General features: G+C 43.2%; 1 protein-coding gene across 7 annotated transcripts in view; it reads left to right on the forward strand.

The window, feature by feature from the left end:
* The window catches only part of LOC137297002 (lysine-specific demethylase 5A-like), a 49,273-nt gene that overhangs the window by 17,636 nt on the left and 13,069 nt on the right, over positions 1-18,568 (forward strand). For all 7 annotated transcript variants that reach the window (XM_067828936.1, XM_067828935.1, XM_067828939.1 and 4 more), the window contains 10 exons: positions 3,672-3,830; positions 4,518-4,637; positions 5,680-5,835; positions 6,124-6,216; positions 6,568-6,656; positions 6,981-7,143; positions 8,103-8,222; positions 8,777-8,971; positions 16,064-16,178; positions 17,981-18,172. In XM_067828936.1, the coding sequence (XP_067685037.1) occupies positions 3,672-3,830; positions 4,518-4,637; positions 5,680-5,835; positions 6,124-6,216; positions 6,568-6,656; positions 6,981-7,143; positions 8,103-8,222; positions 8,777-8,971; positions 16,064-16,178; positions 17,981-18,172 (1,402 nt within the window). The remainder of the gene's footprint in view (positions 1-3,671; positions 3,831-4,517; positions 4,638-5,679; positions 5,836-6,123; positions 6,217-6,567; positions 6,657-6,980; positions 7,144-8,102; positions 8,223-8,776; positions 8,972-16,063; positions 16,179-17,980; positions 18,173-18,568) is intronic.

An 18,568-nucleotide genomic window follows, 5' to 3' on the forward strand; every position in this document is an offset into this window, starting at 1 on the left:
CTAAGCGTAGAAAACAGACGTATTTACCAGTGTTGCGTCATGTTGCTGAGCAGAAAGTCACTGTTATCAGAAGTAGGCGATCATGTTATAATTTACTGAAATTTACATTTCCTTTAGGGTTTATCTGGATGTATTAAATGTGTAAGTTTATTGAACATTTAGATTCCATTTCATGAAAGTAATGGAAAATATTTTCAAGGTGTTCATCATTTGTATTCAACACAATCAGGATTACACATAAAACAGTTTGGCCATACTCAAGATATTGATCCTGTAGAACTGTTTTAAACGATTATCCATCAGTGTCTACTATAGAGAATGAGCTAGTGAGTGAGTTGATATTTATTTTACTTAGACTGTTCTTCAAATAACCACAATAATTTAAAATCTAGCTCAGTGTCAAAGGAAATCATCAGAAAGTATTTGAACTGAAACACATGTATCAAATTAAGTACTTTGAGTGACCTAAGATAAAGATGAAATTATCTCAGAGATTGCATAACAGGTAGTACATGATTGTTGTATACTCACTATGTATCTTTTTTATGTTTAATTTTTCCAAATCTATAATTATTGTTCTGTTTACATATTTTTGTGTTTCATTTCATTCTTATTGGGATTTATATATATGTAAACTGGATGACTTTGGTATGGTATGAAATTTTCATTCAAAGGTTTCAGTATATTTATAGCACAGAACTACTATCAATTGTAGTAGGATAGCCTCATGGTTAATGCATTCGCTCGTCATGCCAAACACCACTGTTCGATTCCCCACCTCAGTGTAATGCTTAAAGCCCATTTGTAATTTTAATAGGGGCATTGTGGTAGTCTATCAGTTAAAGAATTCTCTCGTCAAGCTGAAGTCCCTGGTTCAATTCTCCACATGGGTATAATATGTAAGGCCCATTACTATTGCCCCATACCGTAATATTGCTGGAATATTGCTAAAAGCGGTGTAAAACTAAACTCATTTACTCACTCTAAACTAAAAATTCCATTTTTGAAAGTGAAGATGTCAACCAGTGAGAAGCTTACAACAAACACCAATGTTTTGAGTGTTAAATGCTTCTTCAAAAGCACAATGACCCAGACAACTTCTTAACTCCTTAAACAAACATGTTACAATACTATTTGTACCAGTATGGCTATATGGCTATGTGTATTGTAAGAACTACTAGTATATCAGCAAACATATGAGGAATGTAATAAATCACAGTACAGTTCTCAAAATATATGGAGGATATTATATGATTGCATGTGTCACACTGTGTTTATGAGACAAGTGCCTAAATGTTGGTACAGTGGACTCTGTGAATACCGGCACCACTAGGGACCAAATAAAAATGCTGGTTTTGACAAAGTACCGGCAGTTTGCCTCATGACGCCGATGCACAACGGAAGTCGTACATGTTTAAATAACAACTTGTTTGATTAAGGAACAAGGCAGTGTCAGAATGCAGCCATTTATTACACATTCAAATGATAACAAGGTTGTTCACGCTTTAAAAATGTCACTGATCTTGCATTGTATTTTCTGTGCCGATGCCTTGAGAGCAATGTCCTCCGCTGCACTTTCCAAGTTCTTCACACGATGTAGAAGTCGTACTTCCTGGCTAGATGCGAAGTGTTTAATCTGAGTGTACATGCATTCTGTGTAGGTTGAGGCTTTTTATCAAAATCTTCTATCAGCTGCACTTTTTGTTGAAGTGTCAACTCACATCTTGCACGTTTTGCGGGCCGAGACTTTTTGGGAATACTGTTACACTACTGATATTATACGATTTTACCTTAAATACCCTCAAATTATTCTATGTATGTGACACGTACCACTCACTAGTTAACAAGATACTGATTGACATTTCCCGTCTCTGAATAATATCAGGAAAAGTGTTGTTACAGTGCCCACTGTTAACAAGACACTCATTGAAACTTCCCATTTCTGAATAATCTCGGGTTGTAAATGCGAATTGTGTTGTTACATCATTTGGACCTAACTGCATCAAAGGGTTGCACCGTCTTTCATGTGCCGGTTTTTAGGGATTTGTTTTCATAACCATTTGTTCGTTGGGACTGAAAAACAATGCCGATATCCGGAGTAGACAGAAACCGATGTTTACAGATGTTTTCATATGATAATTAAGTGCGTTACTGCCAGGACTGATACTTTGTGCTGTTGTAGACTGAATGCCGATGTTTATAGAGGCCGATATTGCCAAAGTCCACTGTATTTCCCTAAGGAGAGCGATGGATGTACCGATATTTAGGCATGGTTGTTGTAGACATAGTGTGATATGGACACAAATATGATAGTTATCTGTTAGTTATCACAGTTGTCAAATCTAGTTTCAAAGATAGACTTGCCGCATATAGAACACAAAGTCGTCGAAGAAGCGTCGAGTCACAGCATTGTTCATGACATTACATCACCATGACAGAGTGATATTGTCTAAGGCATCATATAGAAAATATAGTCCCCGATATTTTCACCCTCGTGGGTAATAAATATTAATATTCCAAAACAATATAATCAATATCAATTGTACTGAAAGGCTGAAACAAACACTCCAGTTTACAACTGTTTATCATCTAGCCTCTGTGAATTGTCATTCAGTGAATTTGACATAGTAAGAATTCCTATACAGACAAGAGTACCCAGAATCAAACATGAAAAGTAAATACTTTTCTGCAACTGATATGCAGCACTAAACCTTTATTTTCCACTGTCCAGGTAACCAGGTAAAGTCCAGTGTGTCATGTCTCACTACTTGGGTAGTTTGTGCACATCATTAGCAAGCAGGGGCATGTATCTGAGTCAGTGCTATAGCCAGGTGATATTATTGGTTTCTGGTCGGTCTTCTGGGGTATATGGTGCTATGTATACTATATGTGTGTTATCCTGTGTACATCACACCATATGCTGCAAGAGACCTGTTGGCAAATTGATTTTTGCAAGCATATGCTTTCATCAGTATGTCAAGCAAGCTGGGTCGTCTTGACAGCCAGTACACAGTATCAATACATACTTACCTCCCTTGTGTTGCACTTTTACAGTAAGATATATGTGGTTAGTTTAACAGACTGGTAGTTGATATGTGTTCAGTTTCAAGAGTTTTGGTAAACATGTATGGAAAAAGTACCTTATTTCATCATAGTACAGGGAAAGGGGGAACTCTGTTTGGGTCTTCACCCACCCATGCTTGATGTAGGAAGTGAGTAGGTAACAGGATCAGGTCTTAAGGCTTGCTGTCTTACTTGACATGTCATTCTATCTCAGTAGTGTAGAACGATGCTTGTGCTTCGTTCACAGGATCGTCAGGTCCACCCATGGTTGTTTACAAACCATTGCCAATTAGCTGGAATATTGCTGAATCAACAAACCAGACATATGCATCCACACATTATTGATCTGTATGTGTGTTGTTGTTTTTAACTGTTTGAGATGCTGTATGTGTGTATTGTCATGTGAACTTTGTTGCATATTATTGTCCACAACCACCTGCACCCTGTATTTTGCATTTCAGGTTAGCAAACACTTATATTCTGTGTGTTGTGTTTTCTAGGTGATAAAGCACCTGTATCATTTGTTCCAGGTCTGCAAGAACCTGTATCATGTGCGTTGTGTGTTCCAGATGAACAAATACCTCTATGATGTTTGTTTTATGTTCCAGGTTGACAAGTATCTGTGTCACATGTGTGAAGGGGGAGATGGGGAGGAGTACATGCTGCTGTGTGACGGCTGTGACGATGCCTTCCACACCTACTGCCTCATCCCACCACTTGTAGACGTACCTAAGGGAGACTGGAGATGTCCCAAGTGTGTGAAACAGGTAAGTAGAACCCAGTGCTATTCCACTGTGTTCATTGTTTTCTCATAAACTCTTTTGGAGATAATACTAATAGTGGATAGTAGTGGATCAATGTAGCCTAATGATTGAAACATCTACTCATGACACTTTAAGTCCCAGGTAGAATGTGGGAAGCCATTTTTGGTGTCCCATGTGGGGATATTGCGGAAGTCATCGTACTTACTCCGATAGCATTGTATATTATAGCCAAGATGGATAGAATTATTGTTAAAACGCCCGTATGTAATTAGAAATGAGCAAGCCCCCAAATTTGCTTGACGATGGGACATTATCAAGCCCCTTGTTAGGTGACGTAGCTCAGCTCTTGATATTTAATTACCCACGGCCCGTTTGAACATGGGTTCAGTATTGATTACAATAAAATGACATGTCCATATTTGTAAAGAGTGAGTCAGTGACTTCCATTGTTTGTTGTTAGCAGTGAATTCTTCAAAACCAAATACCTTTGTTTGTTTCATTAAAACTTCTAGCCATTTTAGCTGTAAAAAACAGTAACACTTTTTTCGGGGCACAATCATTTCCAGAGGCCCTCTGTCTTTTCTAATGAAAGACTTCAGGCTTCTGCAAATGATGATGCATTTTAAAAAAGGTGTTACCCTTGTAGTAGCAGTCAAGCACTATTGTTGATTGATTATCTCTCCTTATCAGGCTTGTTCAAGGCCTCAGGATCCATATGGCTTTGAGCAGTCCCGAACTGAGTACTCACTTCAGACATTCGGTGAGATGGCAGACAACTTCAAATCGAACTACTTCAACATGCCGGTGCATGTGAGTATTTACAGACACATTCATATGCATTTTATGTTTAATGGGTTTGTTTTCATTTTTAGCTTCCCTGACACTCATTGCCTGTCTTTCTGTCATTATTAAGTTATCCATGGCCCGCAAAAGGCGACTATGCTTGTCGTAAGAGGCGACTAACGGGATCGGGTGGTCAGGCTTGCTGACTTGGTTGACACATGTCATCGGTTCCAAATTGCGCAGATCGATGCTCATGTTGTTGATCAGTGGATTGTCTGGTCCAGACTCGATTATTTACAGACCGCCGCCATATAGCTGGAATATTGCTGAGTGCGGCGTAAAACTAAACTCACTCACTCACTATCCATGGATGTTTCCTTTGCAACATTTCCTCTCATGCTATGTAGATCTGCAAGGTCAATGTAACTGAATCTTTGCAATGGTGTCTTAGTCATTTGCCATTAGATTTCTGATAGGGTTATGATCATGACCGCTACAAAAGCCATATTTAGATTCCCAGTAATCTTTAAACTTGTCACATGTCTAGTTGAGTCAAATGTGTATGATTAGTTTAAATGGTGCCCCAGGCCAGTATTTAAACCAATTTTACAAATGTGTTAAAGTCAGGACCATTATATTAGATCCTAGGAACCCTGACACTGACCTTCACATTGAATGACCTTTAACCTTTCCTGTTGCTTGTTCTCACTTACAGCTAAATTGATCTGGTGGCCAGCAGGGCTGCAACGATTCACCAGAACTCAATTCGATTCAATTCCATTTTTGATTTTCAATTTTTTATATTGGACCCTCGATTCAATCATTTCTGATTCGATTCCCTGTACAAGTGAAAACATTATGTCATTTAACTCTCAGAGTTTTTTAATCAAAGAAACTGAAAACAGTGTTATAGTTTTCTAATGGGGACTGGGATTGTTTGAAAAACAAAAAACCTGCTGAAGAATAAAAATGAATCAAAAGGGACAAACATGGCTAATATACATCCTTAAGGAGCAGGGCCCTGTATTTTCAAGTTCCTGTTGTGTGATGTCTATTGTTTTTGTGGCAGATGGTTCCCTGTCATCTTGTTGAGAAGGAGTTCTGGCGACTGGTCAGCTGTATTGAGGAGGAAGTATCTGTGCAGTATGGAGCGGACATCCATGCCTCAGAGATGGGCAGTGGATTCCCCACCAACAAGTCAGATGTGATGTGTCCTGAGGATGAGGTAAAGATAGCCAAGCCTAGTTAGCCATTTGTAGTGTATTGTTCTTGGCCTGTTCCTCAAAACTATTATTGCACCAAGATGATCTTAGCTCCCATGTTTTAACATTGACTTACGATTGTTGTAGCTCTACGGTCGCTTTGAGGAACTGGGTCCTAATGTACAATAAAGGCATGGTGGGGAGAAATCAAAAGTAAACTAACATAAAATAACCATGGTAACTGCTGCAAGTGCTCCTGGTTGTGTTGCGCGATGACAGTGCTAGACATGTGACCTTGTCTTTTGTTGCAGGAGTATGTGAACTCGGGCTGGAATCTCAACAACTTGCCGGTTCTGGAACAATCTGTGCTTTGCCATATCAATGCCGATATCTCAGGCATGAAGGTAGGATATACAAACAGCCAGCAGGAAGAATTGAAGTATCTATCACTCCTTTAGTGGTCATTTTGGTACTTTTTTCCCCCATATAGAATTAATCTTCAGAAACGCATGCTTGTTGTAATAGGTGAATAACAGCTCGTTGATTTGGTTATGCTTATGCTGTTGATCACTCCTTGAGGATACACACAAGGTGACCCAAACAGGTCAGTTGGTGACTCAATGTTTTGGTTCATTGTGTGCCCTGACAGTGTGAAATGGTTCTGACAATATTGATCACTGGATTTATACACACTGATTACGTCACAATTAAAGCATTTTGGATTCAGTTTGTATTGCAAAATGTTGTGTTTTCAGATCCCCTGGTGTTATGTCGGCATGTGTTTCTCCAGCTTCTGCTGGCACAATGAGGATCATTGGAGCTACTCCATCAACTATCTGCATTGGTGAGTTGCCCTTGTGAACAAAATCAATGTCCTATTTCATTTCACATTCTTCATCCTGGCTAAGAATTGGGCTTTAGTAACCCATGCCTGTCATAAAAGGTGACAAATGGGATTGTGTGGTCAGGCTTGGTGATTTGGTTGGCACATGTCATTATATTCCAGTCGCATATACTGATGCTCATGGTGTCAACCACTGGATTGTGTGGTCCTGACTCGATTACGTTCATACTGAGGCTGGGTATGTAGACTGTTGCTGAGGGCTTGCAAGAAACAATTTTTCAACAAGATGACATGATGAGAAAATTATGTATCTATTTTCTTTAGGGGAGAGCCAAAGACATGGTATGGTGTTCCTGGTGATTCGGCAGACATGTTTGAGAAAGCCATGATAGAGATGGCCCCTGAGTTGTTTGAGCAGGCTCCTGACCTGCTCCACCAGCTAACAACCATCATGAATCCAAATCTGCTGATGGCAAAAGGAGTGCCGGTATGATTTTAGTTGTAATAGTTCTGTGTATTAATTCATGTTACAAGGGTTTTCATTAGAGTAATGAATCAAACTAAAAGTGCTTTATGGTTCAACTTCTTTATTATGCAAGGTCACAACGTTTCGAGACAGATTCTAGTCTCTTCTTCAGGTGAAGTTATTATACAAGGTCACAACGTTTCGAGACAGATTCTAGTCTTTTCTTCAGCACTTCACCTGAAGAAGAGACTAGAATCTGTCTCGAAACGTTGTGACCTTGTATAATAAAGAAGTTGAACCATAAAGCACTTTTAGTTTGATTCCTCCAACTTCTAAATGCCTTTGAAACAACTTAGTAACGAATCAGCCTCCATATAAAACTGACTGACCCTGACATGACTAGATACTGTTCATAGCATGGAACCAAGGATCACTACCAGCAACTACATGCGAAGATCCAGGGTAAAATTGGTCTTCAGCAGCCATGCTTGGTTTAGATGGAAGTAGTGGATGATCAGACTCATCGTAGATCAGACTTGGTAGATTCATGTTATTGTATTCTTTGTGTAGATCAGTGCTCATGATATCGATCACTGGAATTTCTGGTCCAGTCTTGATTATTTACAGGCCACTGTTGTGTAGCTCGAATATTGCTGAATGTGGTTTTATAAACAGCAAACAAAACAGGATTAGGTGGTGAAATTATTTTTCTTAGTTGGCAATCCCAGCTGCATAGATCGTATTGTTAGCACTCGATTGTCTGGTCCAGACTTGATGATTTACAGACCACTATTACACTACAGGAACATTGCTGAGCCTTTAACAACAAACACATGGACCTGATTTTGTTGCTTTACCATATATATAGAGTTATCTGACTGCAATATCCATGATGATCACATTGTAAGCTGGCGTACATTAGTCAGTGAAGCATGATCACATAGACATGATTGCTTCATGCTTCCATTCATCCTCTGCAGATTGTCCGCACAAACCAGCATGCTGGTGAGTTTGTGGTGACCTTCCCCAGAGCCTACCATGCAGGCTTCAACCAGGGATACAACTTTGCTGAGGCTGTCAACTTCTGTCCTGCTGACTGGGTAAGTTCTTAGTAAACAGCCCCTTGTGTATTAGGCTGTTATTGATATAACTACAGATATGAATTTAGTAGATGTGTATCCTTACTGGCGAAATAGGATTTGAGTTTGTGTGGAATATTTTCACAATATTTTTCACCTGAACTATTGCTGAGGTTGGAATATGTAGTGTAAGAGACTTTTCAGGCACTACCCAGGCACCACTGGGTCAAGGTTTGAAGGAACCAGAATTCACAGTGCAGTTTTGCCTTTCTAAGACATCCTAGACGTCTTAGGGAATTTAGGGATTTGAATTGAAGATCTTTGGTGTGTCAGCACCTTCCTTTGAAGTTTGTCACGTTTAAGATCAAGGTTACATTTCCAACATGGGAATGATGTGTGAAGCCCATTTCTGGTGCCCCTGTAATGATATTGCTGGAATATTGCTAAAAGCCTAATAAGACTAAACATTTGAAGTTTTAGCTGTCGGCTCTTGCATCACTGACATTGTGTTCAGAGTGGTAAACCAAGTTCTCTCACTTGCACTATTTATGTATGTAGTATGGTCTTTCCTTCAGCTGGGCATGGGTCGTCTATGCATCGACAACTATCGCACCCTTCACCGTCAGTGTGTGTTCTCCCATGAGGAGTTGATCTGCAAGATGGCTGCAGATCCAGACAGCCTGGATCTCAACCTGGCAGCTTCCACTCACCAAGACATGCTTGCCATTGTGGAGGAGGAGAAGCAGCTGAGGAAGAAGTTGTTGGATATAGTAAGTGTGATCTACCTTCTACTGAAGTCCTTGAAAGGCATTTATAGTTGGTCAAACATGAATGCATGACACATTTTATGAGCAGGAGAAACCACTCCTACTTGGGTTTACAAGAGATTGTGAACCCAGTGAGGAGGGATGTCCTGACTCCAAGGGTTCACAACCGCATTTTGTGTTAAATATCTTTTAAAATAATATATAACGATCGATATGCCCTGATGCTTTATAATAGATCTCCATGGAGTATACAGTATAGTGGGTGTGTTGACATCACTTGGCTGTAACCTGGCCATTCTTTTTCAGAAGAAGTCCTCCTTGGGGTACATATAAGCATTTTTATGTCCATTAAAAATCCCTACGACAGTTGTAACTATTTTGATAATAAAATATTTACAAAACAAAAAACTCGTTTTTGTCTTATGGGACCACCTTTACAGGGCCCCCCAGGCCCCCTACAGCCAAGAGCAGGTAACTCTGGCCGTCTACCTCGCACCTCACTTTTCATGCTGTCGTTCGACTAAAAAGACGTGTGTGGTCCATTCAGATAGTTTTTGTGCTATCTACCTACCGAATTATGAGTGAGAAAGAGTCAGCTACTGTATGTATGATTCCTTTTCTTTCGCACGGGCGCCAGTTGGAATTTCTTGGCTGAAATTTTCATTCATATATTGTTGTAACTTTGCCGGTCGGGTCCTATCTTCCTGTCATGTGGCAGGCAAGATGGCGGTCTTTATGGCTTCTTTTTAGTGCGGGAAGTGTTTCGCTTGCGTCTCACTTATTCCTACGTGTTTCTTATTAGTATGTTTTACATGCTAAGATGTCTTAACCCATTTGTTCTTGTTTCAGTCAAAATGGGTAGGTTGGTTTTTAAGACTTTTAGTCTTTTTCATTGCATTACGCACTTGTGTGTGCACACTTGTTATTGCATTTATCCGCTTATACTTTGTTGTTTAGCTGGGTTAATGTATTTTGGCAATTTATTATCGCCCGTGCGTTTATATTTTGCATATTGTGTGTTCAATTGCGTATGTTTTCTGTACATCAGTTACCATTAGTTGGTTCTGATTGTTACAGTTTCGGGGTGCATCCAAGTCTTGGGTCTAGGCTCAGGCACGGGTGCTGTCCCTGTGGGAATGTCAGATCCAAGCTACGGCTCTGGTGTCGTTTTCCCCGCTGGCTCTAGGGGTTTTGCACCGAGCACCAGCTCGGGTGCAATTCCGCTTGCCGGCGCCGGTCCATCGGGTCTCGTACCGTTGGTCACCGGCAACCTAACTGATGGTTCTCGAGCACCTACTTTGCCACCTGCCTCGGTTCCGCTCAGTGCATCGGGTGTTCCTGCTTCGGCAGTCGACACCACGGGGTCTCGGCACCCTGGTTTTTCAGTGAACCAGAGGTAGGCCAACTCCGACAACTCGGCTCTTCTGGGTCTGTTGTCCTTGTTGACGGGTCCCTTGTGCGTCGGGGTTACCGGCAACCTAACTGGTGGTTCTCGAGCACCGGCTTTGCCGCCTGCATCGGTTCCGCTCAGTGCATCGGGGTCCCTACTTCGGCGGTCGATCTCACGAGGTCTCGACGCCTTCTTTTTTCGGCGAACCGACGGAGGCCGATTCGGAGCTTTTCGCTCCGTTCGTCCCCGGGGCAGGTACGCGAATGGATCGCGGTAGCACTAACCCGATTCCACGGTGTTTCGTCTTCCTGGGAAGTGTTAACTCCGTGCAGGGTAGCCGAGATCAAGGGGCTGTGCCGCAGGTGGTCGTCCCTGCGGACGCCCCCGATCCCGGAGTTTGGTCTTCTTGGGGAAGCGTTTGCTCCGTGTAGGGTGGCTGAGGCTCAATTGCCTATTTTACCTTCACTCCTCAGTGAGGTAATTAATCCGCTCCTGTAGGGTAGCCGTTCGTGGTTCGATCTCCCGGAGCTTGACCGGCTACTTGATGGGGGACGATGCGCTATTTGACCCTCCCGTTGTCGACGAGTGCGTGTACGCCTCGATCGTGCTTGGGGGGTCGTCTGGCCACTGCCAGGCGTCGGCTTGTCAGGGTCGCCGCTTGCCGCTTTGTACCTCATCGAACCAGGTGTTGCGCTCGGTTTCCGCTCCTTTGAGGAGCAATATCGGAACGCCGTGCAGCAACTTAAGGTTGCGGTGCACTCAGCCTACCTCTCTGTCTTGCAGAGGCAGGTGGTGTCACAGGAGGACGGGGACGAGGATTTTTCCTCGTCCACGTTAGAGCGGCAACTTACGGAGGTGCATTCACATTTGACGCGGGACTCAATGCGTTCACGAGTCAGATGATGTATGCTGTGATTGGCCTTCGTAGGTTATGGCTGTCGCCAGGTATTCACCGGCTACACAGCAGGCACTGCTGTCTCTGCCTTTCCGACTGGGCTTGACCCTGTTCCCGGGGGCTTTGACGGGAGTTAGTGAGGCCGCGGAGGCCGTTAGTCAATTCAAGGACTCTTAAGTCTTTTCTTGAACAACCCTCCACCTCTCGCTCGCGGCCTTCGGTCCTCAGCTCAAGCTATCCTGCGACTCAGTCTAAGGATGCGCCGAAGTGGACTGCTCCACTACAGGCACGGAAGAGCAAGGGCAGGGGTAAAGGGAGTACCTCCGGAGCCCTCAGTTGTCCTGTTGCTAGTGGCAATCTCTGCCGTCGGCAGGGACACTTTGCCTTCTACCCGAAATTCCTGTGGGTGGTCGCCTCCCGTTATTACTCAGGGATGGCCACACGCCACAGTGGAAGCGAGAGCTTACTCCTTTTGCCGGGATTCGCTGCACTCCGGTGCCGAAGTCGCCGGAAAAGGTGGCAATCCTCCGTGCCGAAATTCAGTTTTTACTGGACAAGGCAACTATAGAGATGGTTCCATCAGGACAGGAGACTATTGGGTTTTACTCCACTTATTTCCTGGTAACCAAAAAGAACGGAGGGTTCAGACCCATTCTAAATCTCAAGGGTTTGAACAACTTGATAGAGTTGCCGTCTTTCAAGATGGAGACACTGAGATTAGTGATCTCGTCTGTAGAGGCAGGGGATTGGCTTACGTCAAACGACCTCAAAGACGCATACCTCCATGTACCGATGCATCCTGAATTCAGGAAATACCTTCGGTTTTCCTTCGACGGGGTTTGTTATCAGTTTCGTATGCTCCCCTTCGGCATCTCCACGGCGCCAAGGGTGTTCACCAAACTCATGCTAGTACCAGTTCAGGTCGCCAGGTCACAGGGCAACTTTTGTTTCCCGTACCTGGACTGGATCCTCAGAGCACTCTCCCAACACCTAAGTCGAGAATCCACACAGTAGGTGATGGATATTCTCACCAGGCTAGGTTGGGTTATCTATCTTAAAAATCAACTGGTGCCGAGGCAGGATCTGGTTTTCTTAAAAAAGGGTTCGAGACAACCCGAGGGGTGGTTTCTCTGTCCCAAGAGCGCATTTTCAAGGTACAGGGCATAGTGTTAAGGTTCCTTCAGTCCCATATTGCCTCAGCACGGACGTGGCTTCAGTTGCTAGGCAACATGGCGGTGACGGTGGACATAGTCTGGCATGCACGTCGGAGAATGCGTTCCATTCAGCAGGCGTTAGCACAACAGTGGTCCCACTCGGAGAGCTACGAGAAGAATCTGGCTATTCCCCAGTGGTTGACACGTCACTTGCGGTGGTGGACAGATACCGGGAATCTATTCAAAGGTTTACCTCTGATGACCCCGGTACCGTCGCTCACAGTTCAGACGGATGCCTCCCTCACAGGGTTGGGGGGGATGCGTCCTGGGCAACCTCGCGATGTCGGGACTATTGTCCGACCAAGAGGCGACCTTGCACATCAATGTGCTAGAGTTGAGAGCTGTGACGTTGTGTTCGAACGCTTCGTGGATCAGGTTCGAAGCCGAGTGGTTTGTCTAGAGTGGACAACCAGACGGCGATGTCCTACATTCTGAAGCAGGGCGGCACTGTGTCTCCGTCGCTCCTTCAGGAGGCATGGCAGTTTCTACTATGGTGCGATCAGTTCAGCATACGGGTTATGCCTGTGTATCTCCCAGGGGCAGATGCGCTCTCACGACGTGTTCTGGCTCCCCACGAGTGGTTGCTCGATCGGGAGATATTCGGGATTATCTCCCAGTTGTCTGGGTCGTTCTAGATGGATCTGTTTGCCTCTGGAGTGACGAACTAGATTCCAGGGTTTTTGTTCGCGGATTCCTGATCCGAGAGCGATTGCCGCCGACGCCTTCCAGCGGGACTGGATGGACAAGGTGTTGTTGGCGTTTACGCCAATTCCCCTGATTTCCAAAGTTCTGTCTCAGCTTGCCACCCAACCAGCGCAGCTACTAGTGCTTCTCTCACCTCTGTGGCCGTCTCAACGCTGGTTTCCGGTAATACTCAGGTCGCTAGTGTAGCCGCCGGTATTATTACCGCGGCGACCGAACCTACTATCCCAGGACGGCCAGCCTCACCCCAATCCCCAGGATTCAGTGGGTGGCTTGGCCACTGTCCGGAATCGTCTCCAAAAGAGCGGAATTCCTGCATCAGTTGCAGACACAATTCTGGCTTCGTGGACGGATTCCACGAATGTACAGTGTGAGGATAGATGAGCCTGTTATGCGCGCTGGTGTGGAAATAGAGGGATTCTCGATCCCTTTTCTTTGACTGTAGTTGAAGTATTGGAGTTCTTACCGTCTCGTTTAGAATCTGGCTTAGCCGCTTCTACGATTCGAGGCTACTCCATGGCTATTTCAGCCTTCCACATACCCGTTGAGGGTGCCTTGTTGGGACATTACCCCCGGGTACAGCCTTTTCTTGCAGGCGTGGACAGACTGCGTCCGGTCGTGAAATTTGTCTCGAGTATTGGAATGGTTACCCACTCCTCTCGTTTATGACTTGGCCAACCCGTCGTTACAACTGTTAAGTTGGAGAACGACTTTTTAGTGGCGGTTACGTCTGGTAGACGTGTTAGCGACTTACACGTCATGTTTTCAGACCCGGATCTTACTATGTTCCATAAGGATCGGGTTAGCATTCGCTTACCGGATTCATACCGACCAAAAAAATTCGATCATTCGCTTCGAATGACCGCGCCTATCGATCTAACTGGGTGCATGCTGCCTGCGTCGTCTGATAATACATACCGTAAGGTTCGTGTATTAGACGTTATGAAACCTCTTAAAGTTATTTTAAGAGAATAGCCTTGCTCCGTACGGAGAAACAGCTATTTTGCTGTTGTGGTGGCGGAATGGCTGGCTATCCAACTGATACACAGACGGCATCCCGATGGATTGTATCGGCAGGCTGCAAGGTCTATATACATAAAGGCTTATCTCCCCAAAAAGGGGTTGTCAGCTCACTCAGTGAGAGCAGTGGCCACGTCAGAACCGTCATTACCAACTGAACAGACACTCACGAGAGTGTGCTCGGTTCGGTCAGTCAGTTCCCTGCAGTAGACAGAATAGTTCTGCTCAAGCTGATTAAGCTTTGTTAGATAACTATATCGGTTTGCACTCGGTGTTGGGTAACTATCCATTCCCATTTTATCGGCGGTGATATTTGGTGATGGTTTCTTAGTCCCGCCCTCTTTGGCTGGGTGCCTTACTTTCCTTTCCATTTCCCTGCTTAGCTTGCTAGTGCGGTATGGACAAGGTTCAGTTTGGCGAGTGTCCCGTACGTCCAGGTCTCCAAACTTTGATTTGGGTGGGCGGGGTTTGTCATTTGGGATTTCCCAAATTCTAGCCAGTGGGCATGTAAGCTTTGACAAGCGGGTCCTCAGCTTTGTCACGCCCCCGCCTTGATTGACATCAGCGGTCAGGTGACCAGGTCGGTGCCTTTTCTATTTCCGTGTGATTGTAGATCTGCACTTCGATCGAATGGACTGTTGCTGTCAGACAGAATACCGCTCCCAATTGCTTCTCTTCGGGAGTCTGTTTAATGCTTATATGTACCCCAAGGAGGACTTCTTCTGAAAAAGAATTATACAAACCTGTAGAGGTTATGAATTCTTTGAAGAATGTCCTCCTTGGGGTACGGCCACCCGCCTCCCCTCATTCTGTCTGATACGTTCAGCATGAAAAGTGAGGTGCGAGGTAGACGGCCAGAGTCTTGGCTGTAGGGGGCCTGGGGGGCCCTGTAAAGGTGGTCCCATAAGACAAAAACGAGTTTTTTGTTTTGTAAATATTTTATTATCAAAATAGTTACAACTGTCGTAGGGATTTTTAATGGACATAAAAATGCTTATATGTACCCCAAGGAGGACATTCTTCAAAGAATTCATAACCTCTACAGGTTTGTATAAATTTTCATGAAAGCTTGTGTATTCTACGTATTGCACATGCGCTCCCCACAGTACCCATTTTGTGATGAACACTTGGTTCATTCTGACAAATGCTCTCGTTCTTCACAGTGATCCTTCATAGCCTAGTGGATAATACTGCCAAGCTAGAGAGAGAAGGGTTGCAGGTTCGAAACCAGGTGTCACCACAACATGCATTGGAAGTTTCCACTGATATGATATTTTACAATCTGATAGCAAGACAAGGCTATTTCAAAACCTTGGTTTAGAAATTAGCAGGGCAAAGTCACATCCCAGGGATTTACAAATTACATTGAGAAGATGACAATACACATCCCAGAAATTGACAAATCACACCCCGGGGAATTATAATACACATCTCTGATTATATAGTGTGACAGATCTTGAAAAGACTGACTGACACGACTGTTGTACACGATCCAGGTTGATGAGGATAAGAACTGGCTTCATATTTATATTATCTTTTGTGTTCTCATACCTTGCGTTACGTAACATCAGTACTCATCTGTTTATGACCGCTGCACTGCACCGGATAATCTGTTCAGCATTGCACGGTTGTGACGGTTTATAGATGCAGTGAAAGGGTGCCCATGAAGTTGACACATGACTGCACTTAATTTTCCTGTTAATTCGCCAAGACTTTTTCATGTTGTTTGTACGTGATAACAATCAGTTTGTAATCATCAAAGCACTTGCAAAAATACTCCACCCATTTTATTCTTCCACTTTAAATGGTATAAATTTAGATCAACCTAAAACATAATTTACTCCTGTTCAGTTGAACCTGTGTTTGTGTTACAGGGGGTTGTTGAAGCCGAGAGAGAAGCATTTGAGCTACTACCTGATGATGAGCGCCAGTGTTTCTACTGCAAGACAACATGCTTCCTGTCAGGGATCACCTGTCCCTGTAGCCCAAGTAAGAGCATACATTGGCTATAGCTGCTCTTAGTACACTGGAAATTCTGTGTTCAGTTCCCCACATATGCAGTGCTGCATCCAGGCTGTGGTGTGCAGTGCTGCATCCATTGAAGGATTCCCCCCTATTTACACACTCCCACAAAAACAAAAAATGAAAATCGGTGCACAACCAGTCTCACAATATAAAAGACCCCATATCTATCTTATTTTGTCAACTCAGGCACCTGCATAATGCATGAATCTAATGGAGGCATTTACTTACTACAAATCAAAAGCATCTTTGGTAACTATATGAACAAGACCAGTAATCATGTTGATAAAACTCTTCCATTCGTTAAACCATGGGGATTCATTCATTCCAAATTCCTGATACATATAATGTGTGAAGTCTGTTGATGTGTGAGAATCATTAAAACCTACACTAGCTGTGACTGAACTTGGTACTTTCAAAACTACGTTCGGTATCAAACATGGGGATAATGTGTGAAGCCCATTAATGGGATGATCACTGTATCACTCATTCTTTTTCAAAAGAGATTGTCCTTGGGGTATTTATAAGCATTAGGTGATTCTGTTGATATATGATCAGATGGTGGCCTCATGAATGTGTGCAAACACCTACTTGCGGGTACAGCAAGGTGCAGCAAACTTGGACAAAAAACTGTATCTGTGTGTCGCAATCCGCCCAGCTGGGTCTACTCCCATTTGTTAGAACTTCCAGTTGTGAGACAGTGGAGTAGGTAATTAACAAAAACAACCCACAAATTTATTAGGGTTTAACTGAGATTGGGAAAGGCAGGGGCCATGGGCCATTTTGCACATTAGAATAAAAAATGGCCCATTAAAATTTTAAAGTTTACTATTGATACAAGGGCAGTGGCCCATTCCAAATTCAGAAACTGGCTAATAATCCTGAAAATGGCCCATTGTCAAAGTTTCCTATCCCAATCTCTGGGTTTAACAACATCCTATTTCAACTGGCAACCTGTGGTTTGAAGATCTAAATTTAGTGAACCAGCGCCTATAGTAATGAGGTAACTGTAACAAGTAAGCTTCTAGAAACACAAATGATGCAATCCATTTGACTCTTGATTTGATAAGAATGGAAAACTAATATCAACATTTGAAGAGTATAAACTGTACATAGCATTACATAAAATTACGATTCTTAGGCTTATGAATATACTGATGGGATATGTACCGAATTCAACTTAAATCCTTAATTCTGATTGCACTAACTGTGTTAACTATAATTAATATGAATACATTATAAACTTTGATTACCATGATATGGCAGGCTTTCAGTAAGTATCGATGTCAGCCTGGCTGTTCAATATCTTTGATAAATCTATTTCATTATTTCTGTATCCACCAATGTTCTTTGTTGGAAACAATAACTGCTCTCTAACGAACAATGTCTTCTGTGTTAATTAACTCATCAATGAGTTATGCCTCCTGTTGGTATTCTTCAGCAACTGGGCTGTTCCCACTTTCTTTGTGGGGATGTGGAAGCACCACCACCACCACCACCACTAGATTAGTCTGATGATTATGTAAAGAGCAATAACGTTAGTGATGGCTCCATTAAATTCCTCCTTAATTCAGTGGAGAGAGCATCTGTCTCTACAGCAAAATGCAGATAGTCAGTTTTGAGGCTTCACATTCCAAAAGATGCAAATTATGTTCATTGTGATGATGTCTTGGCATAAGGGCCTAAAATAAATACTATATGCCTAAGAGTCTTGAGAGGAATATAGCGTTACTGTTTTTCTTACAATGACACCATTACTTTACTTTCAGACAAGGTGGTGTGCCTGTACCACACAGAACACATATGCAACTGTGACAGAACTCAGCTATGCCTCCGCTACCGCTACACACTTGACGAACTGCCGTCCATGCTACACAAGCTCAAGATGAGGGCCGAGTCCTTTGATAACTGGAACGTAAAGGTCAAGGCTGCACTGGATGCACCACAGGAGGATAAGTTAGGTAGGTGCTGTGTAGGAGATGAAATATTAATTACTATTTCTCTTGCAGGAAGTATTTGTAAGTAACAGCTATGATCTGTCAACTGTCAGCAGCTTATCATTGTTTGGGTGTTCTTGAAACCATAATTCATGGCAATTCATTTTTAGAATGTGACCCTATTTTCCAAAGCTTGCCATAAGAGGATCTATGGATTCAGTGTGTAACTTGACTAAATGTGTACTTTTTAAAATTGGGAAGGAGACACCACTCATTGACTTTTCATGGAAACATTGTGCTTCCTGTCAGGTAGTTTTTTAGTTACTCACTTGTGTAACTGGGAGTTGGGAGTTGAATAACTGGGAAGTTTTTGGAAGATGTGTTCAGTTGTAGCTGTGGTATCTAAGAAAGGGGCTCTGT

Source organism: Haliotis asinina, chromosome 9 (assembly GCF_037392515.1).
Source record: "Haliotis asinina isolate JCU_RB_2024 chromosome 9, JCU_Hal_asi_v2, whole genome shotgun sequence".
NCBI classification, from domain to species: Eukaryota; Metazoa; Mollusca; class Gastropoda; order Lepetellida; family Haliotidae; genus Haliotis; species Haliotis asinina.